We start from the raw sequence: 22,801 nt of genomic DNA, 5'->3' as shown, positions 1-22,801 counted from the left end.
AGTAAATTAAAGGGTGTTTTATGTTGTCGTTGCTGTGGGACTTCTTAATACCTTGGAAAATGCCGTTTAATATTTTTTAATTAGCCTTAATTTTCGCTAAATTGATTTATCAACTTTTGATACTTTTAAGACCCTGCGGACACCCTGTTGTTGTACAATGTGTAGGTGTGTGTGTGTGTGTGTGTGTGTGTGTGTGTGTGTGTGTGTGTGTGTGTGTGAGAGTTGAAGGTGCAGGGAGACAGGCAGGTCTCAGTAGCTTAAAGGGGACCAATCATGCTATATTTGAATAATATCTTGTAGGGCCATACCTATATAAGGTATATTTATAAGTTTTCTTTTTCAAAATACCAAACAGATCATGCATTTTAGCCATGCCTCATTTTGCCTCACTCCAGCTCTGTCTTTGCATGAGCTGGAGCTGACACCCCCCCCCCCCCCCTGCAAAGGAGGGGGCGAGGCACAAGCGTCATGTTACTATGCTGTTGCCATGCTGTTGCTATGCTGTTGCCATGCCACTGCAACCTCTCATTCCCCTGATAGGTGGAGAGTTGACCATACAGGTGGAGTGCACCTCTGTGACATCATAGAGGTGCAAATCAGAATCTGCATGTATCAAATCCGTTGCAGCCCTGTTTTTAGGTCCCCTTTAAGGTAGTATGTGACATATAAATGGTCAAAGATTGTACATTCTCCATTAGCTTACGAGCTCCATGTTCAAGCGATCGATTATTCCTTCGCAATGTTGCATCACATTGGATATCCGCTTAAGTTGCCCTAGATTGGAATTTTTCCGATCATTTCCCGATGACGAATTAGCACAAATGTGCTTAAAATGCATGAAAAACGCCCATTTTTCAAAATGGCCAGCTTTCTGGGGGGCGGGGCTAATGAAAAGCAATTTGAAATATGTGTGTAATCATAATAGCAATGTGTATACAGCGTTTTGTGAATATCGGAAAAACTATATGCAAACAGTTTGGAGCAATTTGCGACATGTAAATCGTCGAAAATGGTGTATTCGCTGTTAGCTTACGACCTCCACGAGTGATTTTTCAAAAATGTGCTCCACAATTAAGTATCATATTGGATAGGGGCTGAACTTGTCCTAGATTGGAATTTTTCCGATCATTCCCCTCGGAGGAATTGGCAAGAATGTGCTTAAAATGGCTGAAAAACGCACATTTTTCTAAATGGCCGACTTCCTGGGGGGCGGGGCGAATGGAAGGCAATTTGAAATATGTGTGCAATCATAATAGTAATGTGTATACAGCGTTTTGTGAATATCGGAAAAACTATATGCGAGCAGTTTGGAGCAATTTGCGCCATGTAAATCGTCAAATTGTGTATTCGCTGTTAGCTTACGACCTCCACGATTGAGCTATCAAAAATGTTCTTCTCAATTTAGCATCATATTGGATAGGGGCTGAACGTGTCCTGGACTGGAATTTTTCCGATCATTCCCCTAGGAGGAGTTTGCAAGAATGTGCTTAAAATGGCTGAAAAAGGCACATATTTCCAAATGGCAGACTTTTTGGGGGGCGGGGCTAATGGAATCTATTTAGAAATATGTCCGCAATTCCATGAGGAATGTCTGTGCCAAAATTCGTGAAGTTCTAAGAAACTATATGTGACTACCACACAATAGGGGGCGCTAGTGAGCAGCTTTTTTGAAAAATTACGTTTTTTTTTTACATTCTCAAAAAAGTCGTGGGCTCTTACGTGTGTCCCAAGTTTCGCGTCCGAAACTCATTTTATGCTATCACAATTTAAAAAAAATGTATAGGCCACGCCCACATTCTGATTTTTTTGCGACACTTTCAATCTGAGTTCGTAGTCAACCTGAGAGTATGTCTAAAAAATAAAAAAATAAATTATTCCATCCGCTCTTGAGTTATAAATTGGTGGTGTTTTTGGCGCCCCCTAGAGTCCAATATGAAAATGCTTGTGTGTGCTTATTCCCCAAGACATTCTGAACCTATCTACTGAAATCTGTGTTGTTTGGATACATTGTTGATGAGTTATGAGCATTTCTTTCTAAACCCCGCCTTTTTTCGAGTACGTTTTGATTGACGGCGGCAATATTTATCGTCCTAACATGCTCATTTTCTACGGTAATCTGTCTGACCCTCCACCGATGCGGGATATGAAGTTTGGTGTTGAAAAACTGAAAATTGAAATTTAAGTGAATATTTAACTGTTTTGAACATTATGCTAATTTAGAAGAACAAAAATGTAGGCCGAGCTTAGGTTTCCAAGTGGATTATTTGTAGAGCAGGTCCACCCGGATATGTGTGCAACATTTCAGGTCATTCGGAGTTACGGTGCGACTTTGTAAATGTATTCCGAAATGGGATTTTGATAGGTGGCGCTATTGAGCACGTTGGAATATTTTAACCCATTGACTCCAGAATGTTGCAATTTTTACCGGCCCTGGCGTCCGTGCAAAATTATACAACTTTGTCAGCATCCTAAAGCTGTCAAAAACAGGAAATATGATTCCTTATAATAATAATAATAATAATAATAATAATAATAATAATAATAATACCACGGAGAACAATAGGTTCCTCGCACTTCGTGCTAGGACGCTGTTGGGTCCTAGCGCTCCGTGCTCGGGCCCTAATAATACCACCAATAACAATATGTTTCCTCGCACTTCGTGCTAGGACGCCGTTGGGTCCTAGCGCTCCGTGCTCAGGCCCTAATAATTCCACCAATAACAATAGGTTTCCTCGCACTTCGTGCTAGGACGCCGTCGGGTCCTAGCACATCGTGCTCGGGCCCTAATAATAATAATCATAATACCACCAATAACAATAAGTTTCCTCGCACTTCGTGCTAGGACGCCGTTGGGTCCTAGTGCTCCGTGCTCGGGCCCTAATAATAATAATAATAATTCCACCAATAACAATAGGTTTCCTCGCACTTCGTGCTAGGACGCCGTTGGGTCCTAGCGCTCCGTGCTCGGGCCCTAATAATACCACCAATAACAATACGTTTCCTCGCACTTCGTGCTAGGACGCCGTTGGGTCCTAGCGCTCCGTGGTCGGGCCCTAATAATAATAAGAAGAATTAAAGCTGCGAGCAGCGTTGAGCGGGTCTTCGACGCTCCGCAGGCTGTTGTCCGCACGTCGACGTCAGGCAGATGTCTCGAGGACTCGGCCGTTGGCAAACGTGGGAAGTTTCAGGCCGATCGGACAACGTACACAGGAGTTACAGCAGTATCACAAACATTGTGTTTGATGGGGAGTGATCTGTCGCCATGGCAACGGAATTTGATGACACCCCATAATATGCCTAGATGTGTTGAGGGCTGCATCGTTATCAAACCTGTGAAGTTTTGGGCCGTTTGGAGCAAGTTAACTGGAGTTATGAGAGAACCGTGTTTCACGGCGACCATTTAGTTACCATAGCAACGACATTTGACGAAATCTCAAAACTGACACATATATGTCTCGAGGGGTTGACCGTTAGCACACATGTGAAATTTGAACACTTTTTGAACATTTAAACAGGAGTTTTAGCAATATCGTGCTTAACGGCGAGGGATGCGTTGCCATGGCAACAGCTTTTGAGGAAAACTCACTATTGTCATATTCAGGTGTTGAGGGCCGGACCATCAACTGTCATCTGAAGTGTGGTGCGGTTTGGACGATTTTCCATGGAATTAAGAGAACATTGTGTTTTATGGCGAGGGATGCGTTGCCATGGAAACGGCATATGATGACATCGCATAATTGGCGTAGAGCTGTTGAGGGCCGGACCATTAGCCATCATCTGAAGTCTGTTGCCGTTTGGACGATTTTCCATTGAGTTAAAACAACACCGTGTTTCATGGCGAGGGATCTGTCGCCATGGCAACGGCATATGATGACACCCCATAATGGAGTTAGAGCTGTTCAGGGCCTGACCGTCACCCATCATATGAAGTCTGGTGCCGTTTGGACGATTTTCCATTGAGTTAACAGAACATCGGGTATTTTGGTGAGGGATGCGGTGCCATGGCGACAGCTTTTGAGGAAAAGTCACTATTGTCACATTGAGGTGTTGAGGGCCGGACCATTAACTGTGATCTGAAGTCTGGTGCCGTTTGGACCATTTTCCATTGAGTTAACACAACATTGGGTTTTATGGAGGGGGATGCGTTGCCATGGAAACGGCAAATGATGACATCCCATAATTGGCATAGAGCTGTTTAGGGCCTGACCATCACCCATCATATGAAGTCTGGTGGCGTTTGGACGATTTTCCATTGAATTACGACAACATAGAGTTGTATGGCGAGGGATGCGTTGCCATGGAAACGGCATACGATGACATCCCATAATTGGCATAGAGCTGTTTAGGGCCTGACCATCACCCATCATATGAAGTCTGGTGCCGTTTGGACGATTTTCCATTGAGTTAACAGAACATCGTGTTTTTTGGCGAGGGATTCGTTGCCATGGAAACGGCATACGATGAGATCTCAGATTTCATGTAGAGCTGTTGAGGCATTCACCGGTGATATAAAAGTGAAGATTGGGGGACGATGGGACCGTGTCCATTGGAGTTACAGCGACACCGTGTTTTATGGCGAGGGATCCGTTGCCATGGTAACGCCATATTAAGTAACATCAGATTTGACGTAGAGCTGTTCAGGGCCGCAGTGTTAATCATCATGTGAAGTTTGGTGGCATTATGAGCATGTCAGTTTGAATTATGACATCATCGTGTTCCATGGCGAGTGATGGCCTAGCATCGAGCGAACGCGAACTTTGGCGCCAAATCACGGCTGCGCCGTGCGAAAGAAAAAAAGTTCCGTGATAACTTTAGATCGCCCATTTGTCGAGAAGCTACCCGACGAATTTGGAGTCGTACGGATAAATTCCCTAGGAGGAGTTCGTTAAAGTGCGGAGGACGAAAAACGCGATAAATCGCGTTTTTCCAAAGCCAAATTCAAAATGGCCGACTTGCTGTACGTTATTTTATACCCCTCCAAGAGGCTTTTTTGCTCGTCTCCGCACCCTAGATATGCGTAGCGAGTTTCGTTGGTTTACGTGAAAGTTAAAGTAGGGGGAGTTAACGTTAAAAACGGAAGTTGGCGTGGTCTACGCAATTTTTTACGCAAAGTTCCGGAACCAATTACACATCGCTATTTTCACGACTTGTGATGCGCATGCGAAATTTGGTGAGTTTTCACATATGTTGCGGGGGTCAAAAGTGCGCGCGATGTATTCAAATAATAATCAGAAGAAGAATAATAATAATAATAATCGGACCGATATCAATCATGTTTATGGACGGCCTAGGATTGCCGAGTCACATGGGCGCGAGCGCCCATGTGACTCGGTTGGCGTGGGCTACCTACTGTCATGATTTAGGCCACTTTTGCCCGTCTTTTGCCCTGTTTTGTGTGGGTTTTGCATGGTTATCGCTCGCGTCACGTGACTGGGCTCACGCGGCCTATCACCCGTCATGATTTCCGAACCTTTTCTGTGCTTTTGCCGGTCGTTTTCCCTGTTTTGTGTGTGTTTCGCAGGTTTATCGGTCGCTGCGCGACCGATTTCAATAGGGTCTTCACCAACCTAGGTCTCAGACCCTAATAAAGAAAGAAAAAAGTGGTTTGTTTTCTGAGGGCAACAGTATGCCGAGGGTTAAGTACAATTTTAAAATACTCGTACTTTCATTTTATGCAACTGTGTACTACAATTCTACTCCACTAAAGTTGGCCACTCCGCTGTTCCGTAGCGCTGCTCCCCCTCCCTCCGGCTGAAATTATGAATATATGGCGTATAGTAAATCAGATAACACGGCAGGGTCCGTTACAGTTTGTTTTCATCTGATTTCAAATAAAGAAAGTCTTAGCTTTCAGAATATTAAACTTGTTTCGGCAAATTCAGATGATAAATACTGCTTTGAAGCTTGTAAAGGCATAATTACAAGCAGAGAACGGAGTAACTTTACGTCACAGCAGGCATAACAACAGCCGGGGTTTCTCGTGAGTGTTTTCCCCGGGAAATAAACACAATACACACAAACGCAAAAATACACAAACACACACACGCATACTCGCGAGCTTCCCCAGACCAGTACAAACGAAAATATGTTTCCTCCGTTAGAAAGCTAAGAATATCCTCTTTCCAACAGTGTATATAACTCAAAATGTGTCTTCGGGTCAATGCGACTGATTTCGATAGAGCCAAAGTTTAGGCACGAAAAATACTATCAGTAGAAATACATTGCTTTTAAAATTATTCTGTGTGACATGAAACACCACAGGATGGCGACTGTTGCACATACTGCATAAGCAACTATCCCACATTGAGTTTGCTAACGTGACTAGCTTAAACAAACGTAACATGCAACGTTAGCCTAAGCCAAAATGCTCTACTACGGCTTACCTTTCATGTGGCTCGTCAGCGGAGACTCTCCCATCGAGAACAACTGAATTTCTTTTTGGCAACCTTTGCAGGAGGCTATTCGTTGTGTTAATCCTCGTTTTAGCCATGGCTTGTATTTTTCTTCGGATAGCCAACGCTCGTTAAAACAGCAACCTCCTGGAATACTGTCGTCTATATCACTCTCATTAGAATGCCCAGTTCACACCAAAAAAAACACTTGCAGGTCGCACACATAGCGAGGGAAGGCCGGAGCGGGGCTGTTTTATGTAGAAGCGAAGCAATTATTTTCTTTTAATCTAAAAAGTCAACTATTCAGTCAGACAGCAATTCATTGTAAAAGTAAAGCATTTACATTTTCAAGCACTTTCTCTCAATTTCAAGCACCATTCCCAAAATTCAAGTAATTTCCCAACCTTGAAAACACCACATCAAATTTCAAGCATTTTCAAGGATTTCAAGCACCCGTACGAACCCTGATTTCCATAGGTGATACAAGCATGGTTTTATATACTATCATGATTAATCGTGTTGTATGCCGTTTGCCAAGACTTGATAAGTCGCTCGTAAAACACAGGAGGTATGGAAACTAAGAACACCATTGTGGTAAATTGTACAGCTAATATAACAACACATTAGTTGCGGGGCGGGGGGGGGGGGGGTTGAGATGCACAGGCTGCAGTGGAGACGCTGCGCACAGCTGATCGACAGCTGGGACACAAACCACCAAATACAAAAACATAATTCAGATCCAGTCGTCATAACTCCACTCGGAGGGATTCTCCGATCATTTCTTACCGTTTCTCATCAAAGGGTTTTTTCATCAATCCTGTCCCCGGTACAAACACACTGCCTGAGGAAGGCTATGTGTATTTTTTTTGTCATTAACCTTTTTCGGACCACTTATTTATTTATTTTGGTGACGATCCGACCTCCATGCTGCTACTCTGGTTCAAACTGCATCCACCAAACAATATGATTTATCTCGACCTCCCCAAAATAACCAAAATCTGACACGGTGTGAGTCTATGGGTGTGAGATGTCTTTTTTAGCTGTTCTGTCGTCATTTCCTGCTATCTTCTTCATGCAGTCAGTCAGAATGAATGAATGAATGGGCGTTTCTTTGACTATTTATAGGCAAATATGGGCGTTACGTGAAGCCCGCAAAAGCTGCACCGCATTTCGAGTCGATTGTGATTTATAAAAGGAAACCGGCGTAGGACGTGCCGTATGCACTTCCCTCGCCGGTACGCAATGTTTGGTGAATCGGAAAATGGCGGAACATTTCTGTACCTATTTTTTGGATTTCTACTACGTAAGCAACCTTCCCACTTGAATAATACGCACGGCGTTATAAATGAGGCCCCAGGTCTGCTCCTGTGTCACTCACCTCTTTGCAGAAGTCTGATGAAGCTTTCTCCGATTCAAACATCAGGGACCAGTTCTGCCTCTGTTCATCATAAAAAGTGCAGTAATTGCTTGGCTGTACCTGCAGAGAACCAACATGAGGAAGAACACATTATTTCATCACGCAGCATTTCATCTGCAACTTGCTCCCTAGTTTACAAGTGACACACTCTTATTTATTCACAGCGACAGCGTAGTGTGGACACTGGCCGCCAAACGTATACATATTCAACTGTTCTTATTTCAAAAGTTCTTTATACATATCTAATGAAGATGTATTTACTAAAGCCAAAAATAATTATTCTTTTTTCTTCTGGTAATGTATTTTCTAAATCTGATCTCAATAGTTTTCCCTTTAGTGTTTATGACTGGAGAAAAAGCAAATATAAACGTTTTTATTCCAGTTGAATCTTTCTTTCTTTTCCCATGTATGAAATATGACTAAAAGCTATACGTTTTATTCTAGACAAAGGAAGACATGACAGTGATGTTATATAAGTTGCAAACACACAATATATGTAGCTTGTGTTGAGGTTACAGGAGGAATTAAGAAGTGTCCAGGAAGGAAACATGAATAATGTTGTGCTCTGTAGAACATGAGGTCGTGGAGCACGTCCAACTGTCGAGGCCAAAAGGACTATTACATGAATTCACAACTGGAAACATGTATAATTGCCACCTTTTCAAACTTTCCAAAAGTTAAAAAAATGGACAGAGAGCAGATCATCAGAATGTATTTCCCCTGCTAATCAGAGCGTCCATATTTCTGTTATTTTTATACTCTTTTAGAGCCATGGGAAGAGGATCTTCATACCCTTTATGATGAACATGATTTGATTAGATCATATAGCATGTCAAATAGAATTATAAATAAACCACACAACTGATAAATCCCCCTGGTGCATGGAGTGTAAACTGAGATCTGGAATGTGTATTGGCCAAAGAGAGAAGTATAATTTCAAAGCACAATATTTGTAAAAATGCAGACCCTTTGGCTCCTCCAAAAAGGTTGTTTATCAGCAAGGTAATGTATGCTATTTAACCATATCCATATATAACCTTAGGCCAGGTGGTAGCACACAACACAAGAGCCACAAATGCATTAGAAACGAAAAACAACGTAAAAATAACAAAAAGATCTCTTAACATTTGGAGAAAATTCAGTTGGGATAATTCATTCAATCTTAAAATAATAATATTTTTTATAAGCTTTTGTTATTTATTTATTTGTATGTCTGCTTATCATTTTCTTGTTATACAATCATTTGTCTCTCCCTTAAATGTCTACAGTTTTCATTTTGTGATTTCACTGGGATTCAAAAATGTGTAGCAGTGAGCCTAAGATTTCAATAAAGCCCCGCCCACAGCCAGGAAACAGGAGCTCCAATTGGCCAGCTGTGTCTGTGGGCAGGAGTCACATGACATTTCTGGAACAGTCAGGAATAGGTGCTGTCTCCCTATAGTAAAACACTTTTCTATAAAAAATACTCCAAGGCACTTACACAGTAATAAAGACAGTATCAGGAAGTGTAAACACTACAGATAGAAGAAGGAAGGGGGTTAAACCAGGGGAAGATATGGCTTTAATATCATATGCTGTTAATATAGCACATGATAATAATGTAGTTTGTGGTCGCTCTGATCAATATTTATTCAAACTCCCATTAGAAACCTGACAATAAATCCCTTTACGGAGCAGAAGGCTGTGGCCATAAGTGACCATATCTCCAGAGCTCCTGTTGCTGTATTTCGTTTAAAACCATAGCTATTATAGGGTTACTACTTGAAGTAACATTATATGATTTAAATAGCAGTGGCTTTATTAGGGTAAGCGCCAGGCCTTGTTTGTGTGTGTGTGTTCAAATATTGTCTGTGGGACAGCAGTGTGTGTGTGTGTGTGTGTGTGTGTGTGTGTGTGTGTGTGTGTGTGTGTGTGTGTGTGTGTGTGTGTGTGTGTGTGTGTGTGTGTGTGTGTGTGTGTGTGTGTGTGTGTGTGTGTGTGTGTGTGTGTGTGTGTGTGTGTGTGTGTGTGTGTGTGTGTGTGTGTGTGTGTGTGTGTGTATGCTCTGCATTGACAAAGGTTAAATGATCCTCCATATTTACTGCAGACTAATGCATATTGAAGAAAGAAAAATATATCTGCTGGCTATGATTGGTTCTTCCTTGTCACATGACATGTGGTACCAGCCTGAAAAAAGCGCCTTTCACAAGTCTAAATGGAAAACAGTGGATTGGACAGAAAACGCAACATACGTGCGAACCCTATCAGATAAAGTAAAACTTTGTGCGGTTTGTGACCGTTTTTTTCACCTTCTTCCGTTAGAAGTTTTCAGATCTACAAATGATTGAACCGTGTTAGGGTCCCCCATTATGTGCCCTCAGTGTAAGGTGTGATACATCACATTACCTGTCCAGGTGTATTCAACACCCTTTATGTGTTTATGTGTTTACTCACCGTGAAAACAAAGCCCAAATGAATCTTGGCTGCCGCCACTTGTTTCTGTTGGCTCAAGTACAAAAGCAGCTTGTACTGCAGAAAAAAAAGAGGTGCATTTTTTGTAAAAATCAAAAGTCACATCAATAATCTGAAACAAGTGACCAATTAGCAAACCTCCGACCTCTTTTGTTGAGTGGTTGCCCAGCACAGCTGCTCCCAGCTTCCCCTGCTTCACATACTGTCCGTTAATACTGCACATGGGACAAAAAGGGGAGAACATCCTTGTACATACATACGTATTCATGAAGGGAGTGAATAGCCGCAGCCCACATACTTTTTATGTATAGAAAGTCAAATAAAACAAAGTTACAGTAATACAGAATTTACATTAAATGGGATCAGACTATAAAAACTGGGAGCTCACTATCTGAAGGTCTGGACTGCTGTGGCGAATAACACTGCAGGAGCTCCGGGGGGAAGAGAAGCTTTCTGGGTGGCTGCTGCTGTAAACGGACCAAAGACACATTGGGTTCAACCTCATCATGGCTGAATCTGAAATCACTGCTGTTTCTATTCACGTTGTCTTACCAGAAGTGAAGCTCTTTTTCGGCTGCTTCGGTGCAGTGTACTGGAAGGACTCATTTCCCTGATTGCCTTCCTGGTCTAGTCCAAACAGGGAGGCCAATTTGGCCCTGCAGAACAAGGGTAAAGATCATTGATATAAACTTATGTTTCATGAAATGTATGAGCCACTCTTTGGGTACATAAAAACATCATGAAAAACATCATGGCCCCTCAGGTATGAGACAGGACTGTGCAGTCAGGCTGCTTCCGGCTCAACGGGGTAAATTGCTCATACATTACATTTCATTTAGTTGAAGCTTTTATCAGAAAAGGACTTTCAATAAGTTAAATCAACCATAACACACTCAGAACAGCCAGAGTCCTGCAGGTACATCAGCCTGTCATCTTCATTTCAGGGGCGTGCCACACTTCCAACAGCTCTTAACAGTTCAGTCCACATGAAGTCTGCCCAGCTGTCATCAAGGCAGCATCAAGGCCATGACAGTGAAGCAAAACCCCTTCACTGAGGAGGGCAGGCAAAAAAAACCTCAACGTCTATGCACCATCTTTCCTTTGAGCAGATTAGGTTGCTCAGCATCATGGAGCCACATGTTTCAACCTCCCCAGGTCATCATCCATTTTTGTGTCATTTTGCACCGATAAAAAAAAATGTGAAGCAGCACATTTTTATGCCGTTAGGAAAACATGAATGTGTCTGTAAATAAAACAATATGATCCACATATTGACAAGTGTATTGAGGAGACAACCATCACTAAGTTATTACATGGAACATCCTTACAACTACTACCTCATCATAGGCACCAGTCTCATTATCTGCTACAGTTGAGGATAGACCAAGTCCAGCTAGCATGTACTGACCCCTGGAACTCTTTCCACTGGTAATCACTGGAATCTCCTGGAGCCGACATGTTGGAGGCCTCGAGGCCCTCATCACCCACGGTAAAGAACTCGGAGGAGAAGAGTCTGTTTGCATGTGAGTCAAACTCCTTCTAGTGTACGTAGCAGCGCCTCAGTCCTGGGTCAGCCTGATCCCTCACCCCCCAACGCTCTCACACCATCGTGGTAGATTCAACAGCACAGCACATTGCTGGGTCTCCACTGAGCACAGATGGGCTGAGGCAAAAAGCTTCACCTTACTCCTCTAACAGGCAGCATGTGATAGGAATTAGCCACCATAACCCCCTCCCTCCAGAACATGCCCTACACTGGCTGCTTAATCCCCCACACACTGTGCTGCCATCACACAATGGCCACACAGCAGAGAGCACGGCTGTCAGTCTGAGAATGTGGCAAAGCTGGAACTAAATGCATCTTAATTGAGAGCCAAGGTATATTAATAGTAAGCTAGTCGTAACAAAAGCATCATAGTTTGGAGTCCTCAAACTTCTTATTTGTCAACATCAGAACAAAATGGAAGTAAAGAAAGAGAATAATAAAAAATAATGATTCCTCAGTCTATATAACTGGCACATCGAGTAGGCTAGTAGAAATGTGATTCAAACATTAAGTTTATAACAGGGGTCAGGTTTATCAGACGATCATTGAAAACTCCCCGAGAGAGTTTGGAAGTTATGAAATGATCTTTGCTGAGGCACAGAGCCAGAGGGGATGTGAAGGCATGACACACCATCCTCACCAGAGAGATGGCATGACACACCATCATCAGCATAGAGAAGGCATGACACACCATCATCACCAGAGAAGAAGGCATACCATCCTCACCAGATAGAGAAGGCATACCATCATCACCAGAGAGAAGGCACACCATCATCACCAGAGAGAAGGCATGACACACCATCATCACCAGAGAGAAGGCATACCATCCTCACCAGAGAGAAGGCACACCATCATCACCAGAGAGAAGGCATTCCATCATCACCAGAGAGAAGGCATACCATCCTCACCAGAGATAAGGCATGACATAACATCATCACTAGAGAGAAGGAAAGCAGTGCATGTGTATCTGAAAGAAGTTTAGACAAAGATCTAGGGGTAGGCTCTAGATCAGAGGTGCCCAGTACGTCGTGGGGGTAGATCGCGAGCCATTCATAAAAAAAAGAATCCAGCTCTGTTAAAATAAACAAAACAGGTTTTGATCCCTCCTCCCTTGGCCTTCCTGCCACTTAATTCAGGAGTTTACTTGATTGACAGATAAAGCAACCTATCGCTTTCCAGTCTGTTAACCCAGAATGCAAAGCGATACAAAATCAGTCATGTGCCGGGAAAACTCAAATTAAGTTAAAGAGACAAACAACAAAATGAGTGCGGGACCGAGCAAAAAGCTAAAGACATACCACTTCCACCCAGAATGGGAGGAAGAATATTTTTTTTATGTTAATTGTTCACAATTTGTTAAAGTTAATTTAATAATATATGTATTTTTGAATCAAGTATTCAAAAATAGGGGTAGACCTAGGACCAGGTGGAGGGATTATATCTCTTCGCTGGCCTGGGAGCACCTTGGGATCCCCCAGTCAGAGCTGGTTGATGTGGCCAGGGAAAAGAAAGTTTGGGGCTCTCTGCTGGAACTGCTACCTCCGCGACCCGACCACGGATATGCGGGAGAAGATGGATGGATGGATGGGTATTCATCTTTATTGTCATTGTTGTTTCCACATGCCTAAAACAACCTCAAGCTACATCTAAAACTTGATGGCTAAATAAGAGCATTTGAGAAATTGTGCATGGTCGATTAATCGTTTAATTAATCGAAAGATTAATCGATTATCAAATTAGTGATTTGTTGCAGCCGTATTGTAGTTATCCCATGTAAAAATAAAACGTGTTATTCAGCAACCCTTGCAATTTGGGATTTTATTTTTGGTTGGTAGACCTCAGTGAGCTGGTCATTTCAAAAGTAGCTCACCAGCCAAAAAAGTGTGGGCACCCCTGCTCTAGATGCTGTGTTATACATTTTCTTTTAGTAGAATGAAAGTACTTTCTAGCCGTTAACGAACATGGTACAAATAAATGAAATGAGCTCGTAGCTTCCCTAAACTGTCCCACTTTCTTATTTGCAAGTCTTAAAAAAACTCATGAAATATCTGGTAATTTAATGAGAGCAACCAGGAAGGACCTTTATGAATATTTCACTGATTTCAGTTTTATTTTATTTTTACATCTGTACATTGATATAATATATTCAATAGAGAATTTGTATTGATTTATAAATATGCACTGTTCTGTTTATTATTATTTTTACTGATATATTTGGTGTTTATTTTGTATTTGATTTCCTTTTTATTTCATGTGCAATGCTTGTCTACATGCTGCTGTGATCAAATCATTTCCAAAACTGGGATCAATTAAAGTATATCTTATCTTTATTTATCTAAAATGTATATTCTATTGAAATGCTTCATTGTGCTTCACTTGGCATTGTGGTAGAAGAACAATAATGGACAACTCTCATTGCAAGGTGTTCTTATGTAGGCCGAACAACATATCCCTTATCTTTGTAAAGGCCAGGCTGAGTTGTTCTCTGAAGGTCATTACCTACTAACAGGGTCAAAATAAATGGCCTGGTTTTAAGTTAAATGTGGCTAAATCACGAGCAAAGCTAACCCCGGCTAATGCTGGTAAGCTAGTTAGCTGAGAGGCTAAAGGCATTAGCTTGGCTGAGAAACACACTCACCCTCCTGCGGGAGACAGGAAGTCCCCGTCCTCATCGTCCCCCCCGAACATCTTCAGCCGGACCCCTTTCTTAATAAATAAAACAAGTGTACAAATGAGTTAGCTATTTTACATGACAGGTTTCCGAATTGTGCCTTCCTCTTCCTGTTTGTGAGAAGAATCAGCTGACTCAACCTGACCTGAGTTCAGTTCGCTGCAGCTCCACTGGAGGGCACCAAAGACCCTCTCAAAGATTTCTCTCAGCTGGAACAGGACTGTATCAGGACTAGAACAGGACTGCAGTGGTGTAAAGTCACTAAGTACATTTACTCAAGTACTGTAATTAAGTAAAATATTGAGGTACTTGTACTTTTACTTGAGTATTTAAATGTTTTGCTACTTTAAACTTCATTATTATTATTATTATTATTATTATTATTATTATTATTATTATTATTATTATTATTATTACTCCACTACAATTCAGAGGTAGATCGTGTACTTTTACTTCACTACATTTATGTAATACCTTTAGTTACTTTACAGATGTGGATGAATGATGTGAAATATAATCAAGTGTTAAATCAGACTTTAGTTCCACCTGGAGTAAATTCACAAGCTACCCTGCAGTATACAGTCATTCAAACTAGCTGCACCTTTACCAGCTTTGAGAACACTTTAATGAACAATCGTTATAAAACATATCATAAACATTATTCCGATATGGACCAATCTGCACAAGGACTACTTTTACTGTCGCTACTTTAAATATATTTGAGGCAGATACTTTTGTACTTTTACTTGAGTAACCTATTGATTGCAGGACTTTTACTGTAACAGAGTATTCCTACTCTCTCTGAGGTCTGAGTACTTGTCCCACCTCTGCAGGACTGCATCAGGACTATAACAGGACTGTTATTGCTGAGGAAATCGCTGATCAGTCATCCAGTAGATGACAAATAAAGAAAACAGAGAAAAGCTTAAAATGGCTAATAACAGAGAATTGAATTCATTTAACACTCCCATATGTTAGAAAGATATTGGCAAAGAGCCTCAAAAGTTATTAACTTTTTAATGAGGTTCAATCAAAAAACTGCACAAAATGTATCAACTGAAAGCTATCATCTTTAGGTGTGTTGGTGTGGATCATTCCTGCACTTACAATTGCAAAGCTGATAAAACATATTCTCACACTTTTAATTCTACTTTTCCTTCCTACATTTTTTCATGGCAAGTCTACATTTTTAAATGTTTATTATATAAATGCTTTAAAACAAATGTAAAATATTTATACATTGCATTTGAGTAATACTACAGACACTGTTAACAGTGTCATTAAAGAGCATCTTGCAAGTTTTTATTTTTTCTACATTTATGCTTAAACTTGCTTGAAAATTACAATTAAAAAAGTGAATGCAGGATTTGATATGTTTTACGAGACATAAGGGCAGGAATTCAGAGGGAAAGGAGCAATTTTGAGCTCTGCTCTTAAAAACAGCTTTTTTTTAAGGTCATACGTCAAACGCGTCATATTACATCACACAGGGGACACATCTCCGCTCTCTGACCGTGGGTATGGTGGAGTTGCGTTGAGTTGAGCGGTTGTGTTTTAAGGAGCAGTTATTTTTCGGTAGTATTACATTGTATTTCACCATTTGTAATCATGGTGCAGTATTGTGTTTGTGCAGGTTGCACAAATACCAGCCTGTCAGGACATCGAGTCTACAGTAAAAAGGACCGGAGCTAGCGTTCGTTCCTGGGTGCGTTGTGCATCCACCTCCCTGCAGCACATACTCTCCACAGCTTTATCAGGAAACCGTATTACTTCTCTCTCCCCCACCCCTTTGCTGCTCTCTCTCTCTCCCCTCCGGTACACGGCACCGTAAGACATAGTGTCGAGTTGCATTAGGTAACGCTGTGGTGGCTGTACTGCTCCAGCCGTCTTCTTTGTGTTTGTTTTTTTCCCCCTGTCTGTGTTGTTTGTGTGGGCGTGGTGGCTGTCACTCCTGGCTCCCGGCTCAACCTCCACTCACCTGCTGCAATCATCTGTGCACCCTCCCCGACTACACACCTGCTTTCCATCAAGCCATTTACAACGGCATATCAACGGAGGCTCCACAACCTTTCTCCGCCAGATCGTCAAGTATCAACCGTATCTCGCATCTCTCCTCCGGTACACAGCACCGTAGTGTGGAGTTGCATTAGGTAACGCGAGATACGGCTGATACTTGCGCATTAGTTTCTGTTATGGATCAGTATCAACAGTCCTGCCAGTAACGTTACTATATTATCAATGCTACGTTAGTTATAGCCTGATATATGATAGCTAACTTCACAATGTTGTGATGTGACGTTAGCTAACATTCTGTAGCTAACGCCGGTCACTCACCAAGATAGCTGCCCAGTTCTCCACTGGTTCTCCTCACACCACAGCTCAATTTCTCTCCGATGGCCGTTATTTCTTCTAATCGTTGGCTGCTCCTGGTCTCTTGGACGCCTAGCAGGCTCATAATTATAAGGTTGTGGTCCGTCATATGCATTCGAATATTCATGTTCAACTTCTTCTGTGTCTTCTGTGTCGAAACTAGCATTGGGATCCATGTTTATTAATACGTTACACCGGCCGCTCTCCCCATTGTGTCCCCCGTGTTACGTCACACGCGGGAGGTCACGTGCCGAGGCTTTTTTATGCGGAAGTGAACATTTCTTTAAAAAATGACGCCAGATGTCACCGTAGTGTATATTTCTGTATATTTTTTGGAAAATCTAGTGTATTCATCATTTTCCTACACATTTATTCACAGGTGTCTTTAACCTGGAAGTTGCTCTTTAAATGATTTTCTATCATCATCAATGCAAAAATAGATCTCATTAAAATAACATACACGGCCTATTTCATATTTTGGTCTAAGGTAATTCAGTCTAAGGCTCATGACTCCCCTCTCTGCCAAGTTCATTTAAAGAACTATATTGTTTGGCTGGACTCCAAATAGCATGTTGATCTGTCATAACATTGTTTCAGTGTTGATCACACAGATCTAATACACTCTCATCTGAAGTGTGAACATTAGTGTGTGGATGAACACTGTCGCTGGAGGATGCTTGACTTGGACTCATCTCCCACACCTCTCATCCTTTAAATCCATCCACTCTTCAAGATGGTCCTGAGCAAATTGCCATCATCTGTTTAATTGTAATATGTGTTGTCCTTGAACTGAGCATCTGTTGGCATGCAGCACATTTGAAATTGTTCCAGCTCTTGGAGCTGGATGTGCCATGACTGTTAGCTTCTTAGCTTCTACTTCTTAAATAGAAACTTGCAATGCTTACAACAATGTGTTCTCTACTGACAGCCTCATAGTTTATAAAGAACTCGTTCATTGTTAGCCATGCTGAGTGAACCACTTTTATTCACACTAAAATGTCTCAACAGTTATTGAATGGATTTCCATGATATTTGGTGCTCAGAGGATAAGTTTTCAGGACTCTTTTCTCTAGCCACACCATGAGGTTCACTTGAGTCCAAAATGTCAAACTTCTTTCCAATTTGCTGGTGATATGTTGACACTTTGTAAAATGACAGTTCTGAGTCAAATATACTTCCAAACTTACTAAAAGTCCTTCGAAAGAGGTTTTATTCTTTTTTAACATTGACAAATGTCATATTTCATTAAAAGAACATAAGGTGGGAAGTTCAATTATTATAAACATATAAGAAAAGTTGATTATTGTATCCGTGCATAATATAGTGTACACGGGAGAGACACGTTAACAGTCATGATGGAACAAAGGTGTGCACAACTGTTCTGCTAGAGAATCAGTTTGACATGATACAATAATCCCAAATTCACTAATTTAGATTCCTTTGATTCATTCCTGCCGTTTGAGATCAGAAGATGAAACATATTTTGCGCTCTATTACATTGTAATAAAAACTGGCCTGTTGAATTGCCGAATGAGAGATTTCAGTATTGGCTACAGGCTGATCGGCTACATCGCAACTGCCTTTAGAAGTTCCATTTGGTTTCAGCATCATTTCATTCACCCGCTGCATTAAACAGAGTCAAATGATAAGGAAACCATAAGAATCCTGTTACTTCTTGAATATGTTATCAATGTATTTTGGTTCACGGTTCATGCAGAATGTTAACTCTGCGCCGTTTTGTATCCGTGGAAATGTAGTTGTCCATATGACAGAAACATCTAGGTAGTTAAGTCATGTTGCCGTTTGTAATGCCTCAGTCAGCACAGACAAACAGGACCATTAAATACAATCATTTTTTCTTTACTCTCTTTCTGTATTTACACATGACCATTTTACAGCAATATTACTTTAGATGTATGGCATATAACCATCTTTTGCCTATCAAAAATATACAAAAATAAAATCGTATGTCCTCTTCCTATATCACAACTGTCATCAGTCCAATTCTGTTGTTGCGTGTTAGGAAGAGAAAGGAGGTGATTTCCTGTTTCGCTTCGCTCGACGAGTGGCCGGAAATCGGATGAACTCAAAGTGTTTGCTTTGGTCTGTGTTTGGGAAGGGGGGCGGGCCCGTGTGGAGCCTCTTGATGAAATGAACCTCCCTCTGGTTTTCCCTCGTCCTGGACGCTTTGATGGGCCTCCCTTTCCTGGTAAAAGCCACATACCAGCCGTCATACTTGGCATTCTGGAACGCCGTGTAATTGTTCTCCAGTACGATCTCTGTGAAGATACAGTCCCTGCTCCGGCCGTTGGGCTGGGTGAGAACACAGAAAAGGTTATTGTGTTAAAACTAGACGGACAGACTGCCTGACACACAGACAGTAGCAGGCATTCACATTAATTCATATAAACATCAAACAAAAAATTGCTAAATAGCACAGCTATGTTAAAACCTTCTTGAAGTGAGACGATATACATTTTGAAAAAGAGAAAATAACAAATTGTTTCTATTGCAAATAAGAAGGTGCTGTTATGAGGAATTAATCAGTCCCTTGCTCGGTTTGAATGCGCTCAGGGGTTTTGGTGTTATAGTCCAACTTGGTCTTGTATGGCAATCGCTAACGTTGGCTACATTTTATTCATTTAGCTGCCATTTTCATCCATAGTGACTTACACTAAATGCATTCTAAATGCATTTACTAGTGCTGCATATAGAAAAAATTAACTAGGCCTACATGTTTTATCTTTGACCATGGATAAACAATAAAACAAGGTAACCATGAATAACTTCATTGCAGACTCTTTTGTCATGAAATCTTTGTGTATTGTAGTTGTTTTCAGGTCTGTGATCAACAGGTATAACCTGAATCTAAATGGCTCCCGCAGACAGAGCCACACATTGCAGGACTCATCACTTCTTATTGCCCTGAAGTACTAAAAAAAGAAATGTTCTTCTGAAAAAGAATTGTTTCTTTAAATCAACATATAACAATTGTATCAGGCTGGAAGAGTCGGGAGCTGTTGGGCAGCGTCTTTCTGTTTTTTCATTATCTCTGAGCAGACATTACAGCAGACACGGGTTTTCTGCACTCCTGATCATTTACACTATGGATTGTCAGCCAGCTGTGTGAATCCATCTTTTCCATTTCCATGAAGGAAGTGGAGAGTTGACTTATGACCAAACACACAGGCAGTGCACGATGGGAGGGTACTTTCCCTTCATCGGCGTCAGACGTGGCCAATAAGACTGAGCAACAGTCGCTCAGTGGTCCGAGGGTCCTGTTTCCAGCACATCATGTCCTTAGCTGACTGAGACTACATGACAGGGGGGAGCCGCAGTGTGTCTCGTGGAGGCCGAGCACACTGTAAGCCCTCTAAAAAGAAAAGGCTCCTTTTTTTAAATATTCTAAAAATACATATATATTTAGTAAATAGTGACATAAAAAAGGAAATTGCCCAAAGATTGCATGATTACAGTCCTGTCCTGAATTTGGCTGCTTAATAATAAAGTTTAAATCAATTTCAACATCTGCAGCCAATGGTTTCCATTCAAATAAATATATAATAAAAGTATATTGTACCTTTCCAACAAGTTTGCCCTTCCGGTTCATGCAGAGGTAGAGCCCACTTTCTGCACCTCTGATTCTCACTCGACTGCCAAAGGTGTCCGTCTCCACAAAGAGGCGAGCTGCCAGAAAAAGAGAAAGTCAGTCAGCTGAAGGAACACACAATAAAACAATAAAACAGTAACAACATCTTTGTCTTGTTTTTACAAAGCATCAAACATGCTGCTCTCTCGATGAAATGCAAATCTTTTTTAAACCAAATCTATTTTTATTGACTGTGTTGTTTAAATGTAAAACACTGCATTTGTCAGATATAATTAAAAAAACATAGAGTTATTATTGTTGTTATCTTTGTCAGTTTAGTCATCACCTGTTAATATAAGAATGTACTTCTATTTTATAGTTATATTGGTATTAGCATCTTTGCTGTGCTAAACTACAGTCTGATAGTATAAAGTGAAGACACTAGCCAAGGGAAGACTCCTAAACAAATGTTATCACTGAACAATAAAGAGCTGTGTTGCTCGCAGAATATAAATGCTCAATTGTATTTGTCCTGCAGTCAGTTAAAGCCATTGGGCATTACAACAGCCTTGTGTATTGGTGCTGTAGAGACAAAGGACTTGTCCTAATCAACCGCTAATTCGCCAGACGAGGCTTCATGGATGCCGCAGGGAGTCTTAATTAACATATAGGCCTGAAACAGCTCACAGAGGGAGGGACAAGCCTTCCATGCTGTCAGGGTTCCATGGAAGAACTTCACTCAATTCTGCCCTAAAAAATGTTTCCAATTTACTGCAGGTAAATCCTTGTTTGCCTCGTGTTATTATTTGTGCCAAAACACATCAGCTATAAATTACAATCGGTTCACCTAAAGATTTGAGATGCTGACAGATCGAGATTTATTTACCTGTTGGCAGGCAGATACCCAATTAAAACATGAGATGTAAACTCCAAGGCATTGGGCATGTCACAAAGAAAATCACATTTGAACTGGGCATAGCATTACAAAAATAAAACGAAATGTTCCAAATGTTATTTTGCAAAAAGAGCCAGGCTGTGTCATTACCTGAGGAAGATACAGAGGCTGGACCTCAAACCCTTCTTTGGTCTCAAATTCTACTAAAGAAGTGACTCAGACTGCTACGTACTACGGTCAGTGGTGTAAAGTAACTAAGTACATTTAATCAAGTAGCCTACATATTGAAGAACAATTTTCAGGTACTTATCCTTTACTTACATTTTTTTATGTTTTGCTACTTTTTACTTCTACTCCACTACAGTTCAGAGGTAAATTGTGTACTTTTACTCCACTATGTTTATTTAATACCTTTAGTTACTTCACAGATGTGGATGAATGATTTGAAATATAATCAAGTGTTGAATCAGCTAGTTCCCCCGAGAGTAAATCCACAAGCTACCCTGCAGTACAAAGTCATTCAAACTAGCTGCACCTTTACCAACTTTGAGAACACTTTGATGATCAATAATTATAAAACATATCATATATATTATTCTGAAATTGACCATTCTGCACAATCATTACTTTTACTGTCGCTACGTTCACTACATTTTGATGCTAACTGTTGTACTTTTACTTGAGGAACATTTTAAATGCAGGACTTTTACTGTAACAGAGTATTGTACATCATTGGGCGGATCTGCAGGGGAGATAAGCAGACCCCCAGCAGCAATAGGGGCCCCTTACCGAACAGGTTCCCGTCCTCTGCGGTGGCGCTCACCCTGCGGCCCGGGATCTGCACGTGCTTCCCGCTGGTGCGGCTGTAGAGCTGGTAGACCCGGACCTGCCTGCGGCTCAGCTGGTCCGTCACTGCGCCCTGCGTCCTCACATACTGCTTAAAATTAGGAGACGGGTGATTCTCCCCCTTTTTATGCAAAGGGAAAAATGAAATACATAATTTTTTTCTTCCTAATCTTAGATAAAGAAAATGATAACTTTTTTTATAACCAACATATAGAGTTTCCCAGATAGCCTAAATACACATAGGCTACAGTTAGTAATATAGTTTATATTCAGATTCACCTGCGACATTCACACGTGAGTTGTTATTAACGACGTTTAACTGTTAATCAATCATTTCTAATATTACAATGTTAACTTTTCTCGAGCAAAGTTTTCAGTTCGCTTACCTGAGCATGGCACCACAGAACGAACAAATGGAAGGATCTGCAGAACAATAAGTGAAGATTATTAGGCTTGTCCATAAAGAAGTCATAACAACATGATATCAGTGTGCAGTCTCTTACATGTAAACACAGCGCTGGTTTATTCCATACATTCTCTCTTTATTTCATCCGACCCAGAGAGGGAGTCTTCAGGTCGAGAAATCCCGGGAGGATGCCGTAAATAAATCCAACGCTCCTGACC

The 22,801-nt window shown here is 41.2% G+C and overlaps 2 protein-coding genes across 7 annotated transcripts in view; both read right to left on the bottom strand.

Annotated features, from left to right (window-relative positions):
- The window catches only part of fkbp15b (FKBP prolyl isomerase family member 15b), a 45,525-nt gene extending 30,917 nt beyond the window's left edge, over positions 1 to 14,608 (bottom strand). For 2 of the 6 annotated variants that reach the window (XR_013809237.1, XM_079686849.1), the window contains exons 1-6: positions 14,445 to 14,608; positions 10,813 to 10,916; positions 10,649 to 10,727; positions 10,406 to 10,475; positions 10,243 to 10,317; positions 7,771 to 7,869 (exon numbers count right to left, since the gene is read on the bottom strand). Coding sequence is in view for 5 of the 6 variants with exons in the window: in XM_079686849.1 (XP_079542975.1) it covers positions 7,771 to 7,869; positions 10,243 to 10,317; positions 10,406 to 10,475; positions 10,649 to 10,727; positions 10,813 to 10,916; positions 14,445 to 14,494 (477 nt within the window). In the remaining variant the exon portion in view is untranslated. The remainder of the gene's footprint in view (positions 1 to 7,770; positions 7,870 to 10,242; positions 10,318 to 10,405; positions 10,476 to 10,648; positions 10,728 to 10,812; positions 10,917 to 14,444) is intronic. The other 4 variants (XM_079686846.1, XM_079686850.1, XM_079686847.1 and 1 more) reach the window with 3 other exon arrangements.
- A 3,576-nt stretch (positions 14,609 to 18,184) lies between these two features.
- fgf17 (fibroblast growth factor 17) lies at positions 18,185 to 22,712 on the bottom strand (the record flags this gene model as incomplete). The annotated part of the gene is made up of 5 exons (XM_079685878.1): positions 18,185 to 19,160; positions 20,428 to 20,534; positions 22,121 to 22,298; positions 22,564 to 22,600; positions 22,681 to 22,712. 5 exons carry the CDS (start codon positions 22,710 to 22,712, stop codon positions 18,867 to 18,869), a joined length of 648 nt encoding a protein of 215 aa, XP_079542004.1. The 3' UTR covers positions 18,185 to 18,866.
- Between the last annotated feature and the right edge of the window lie 89 nt (positions 22,713 to 22,801).

This window comes from Notothenia rossii (genome assembly GCF_949606895.1).
Source record: "Notothenia rossii genome assembly, chromosome: 6".
NCBI lineage: Eukaryota > Metazoa > Chordata > Actinopteri > Perciformes > Nototheniidae > Notothenia > Notothenia rossii.
This window is presented reverse-complemented; position numbering and strand designations above follow the sequence as displayed.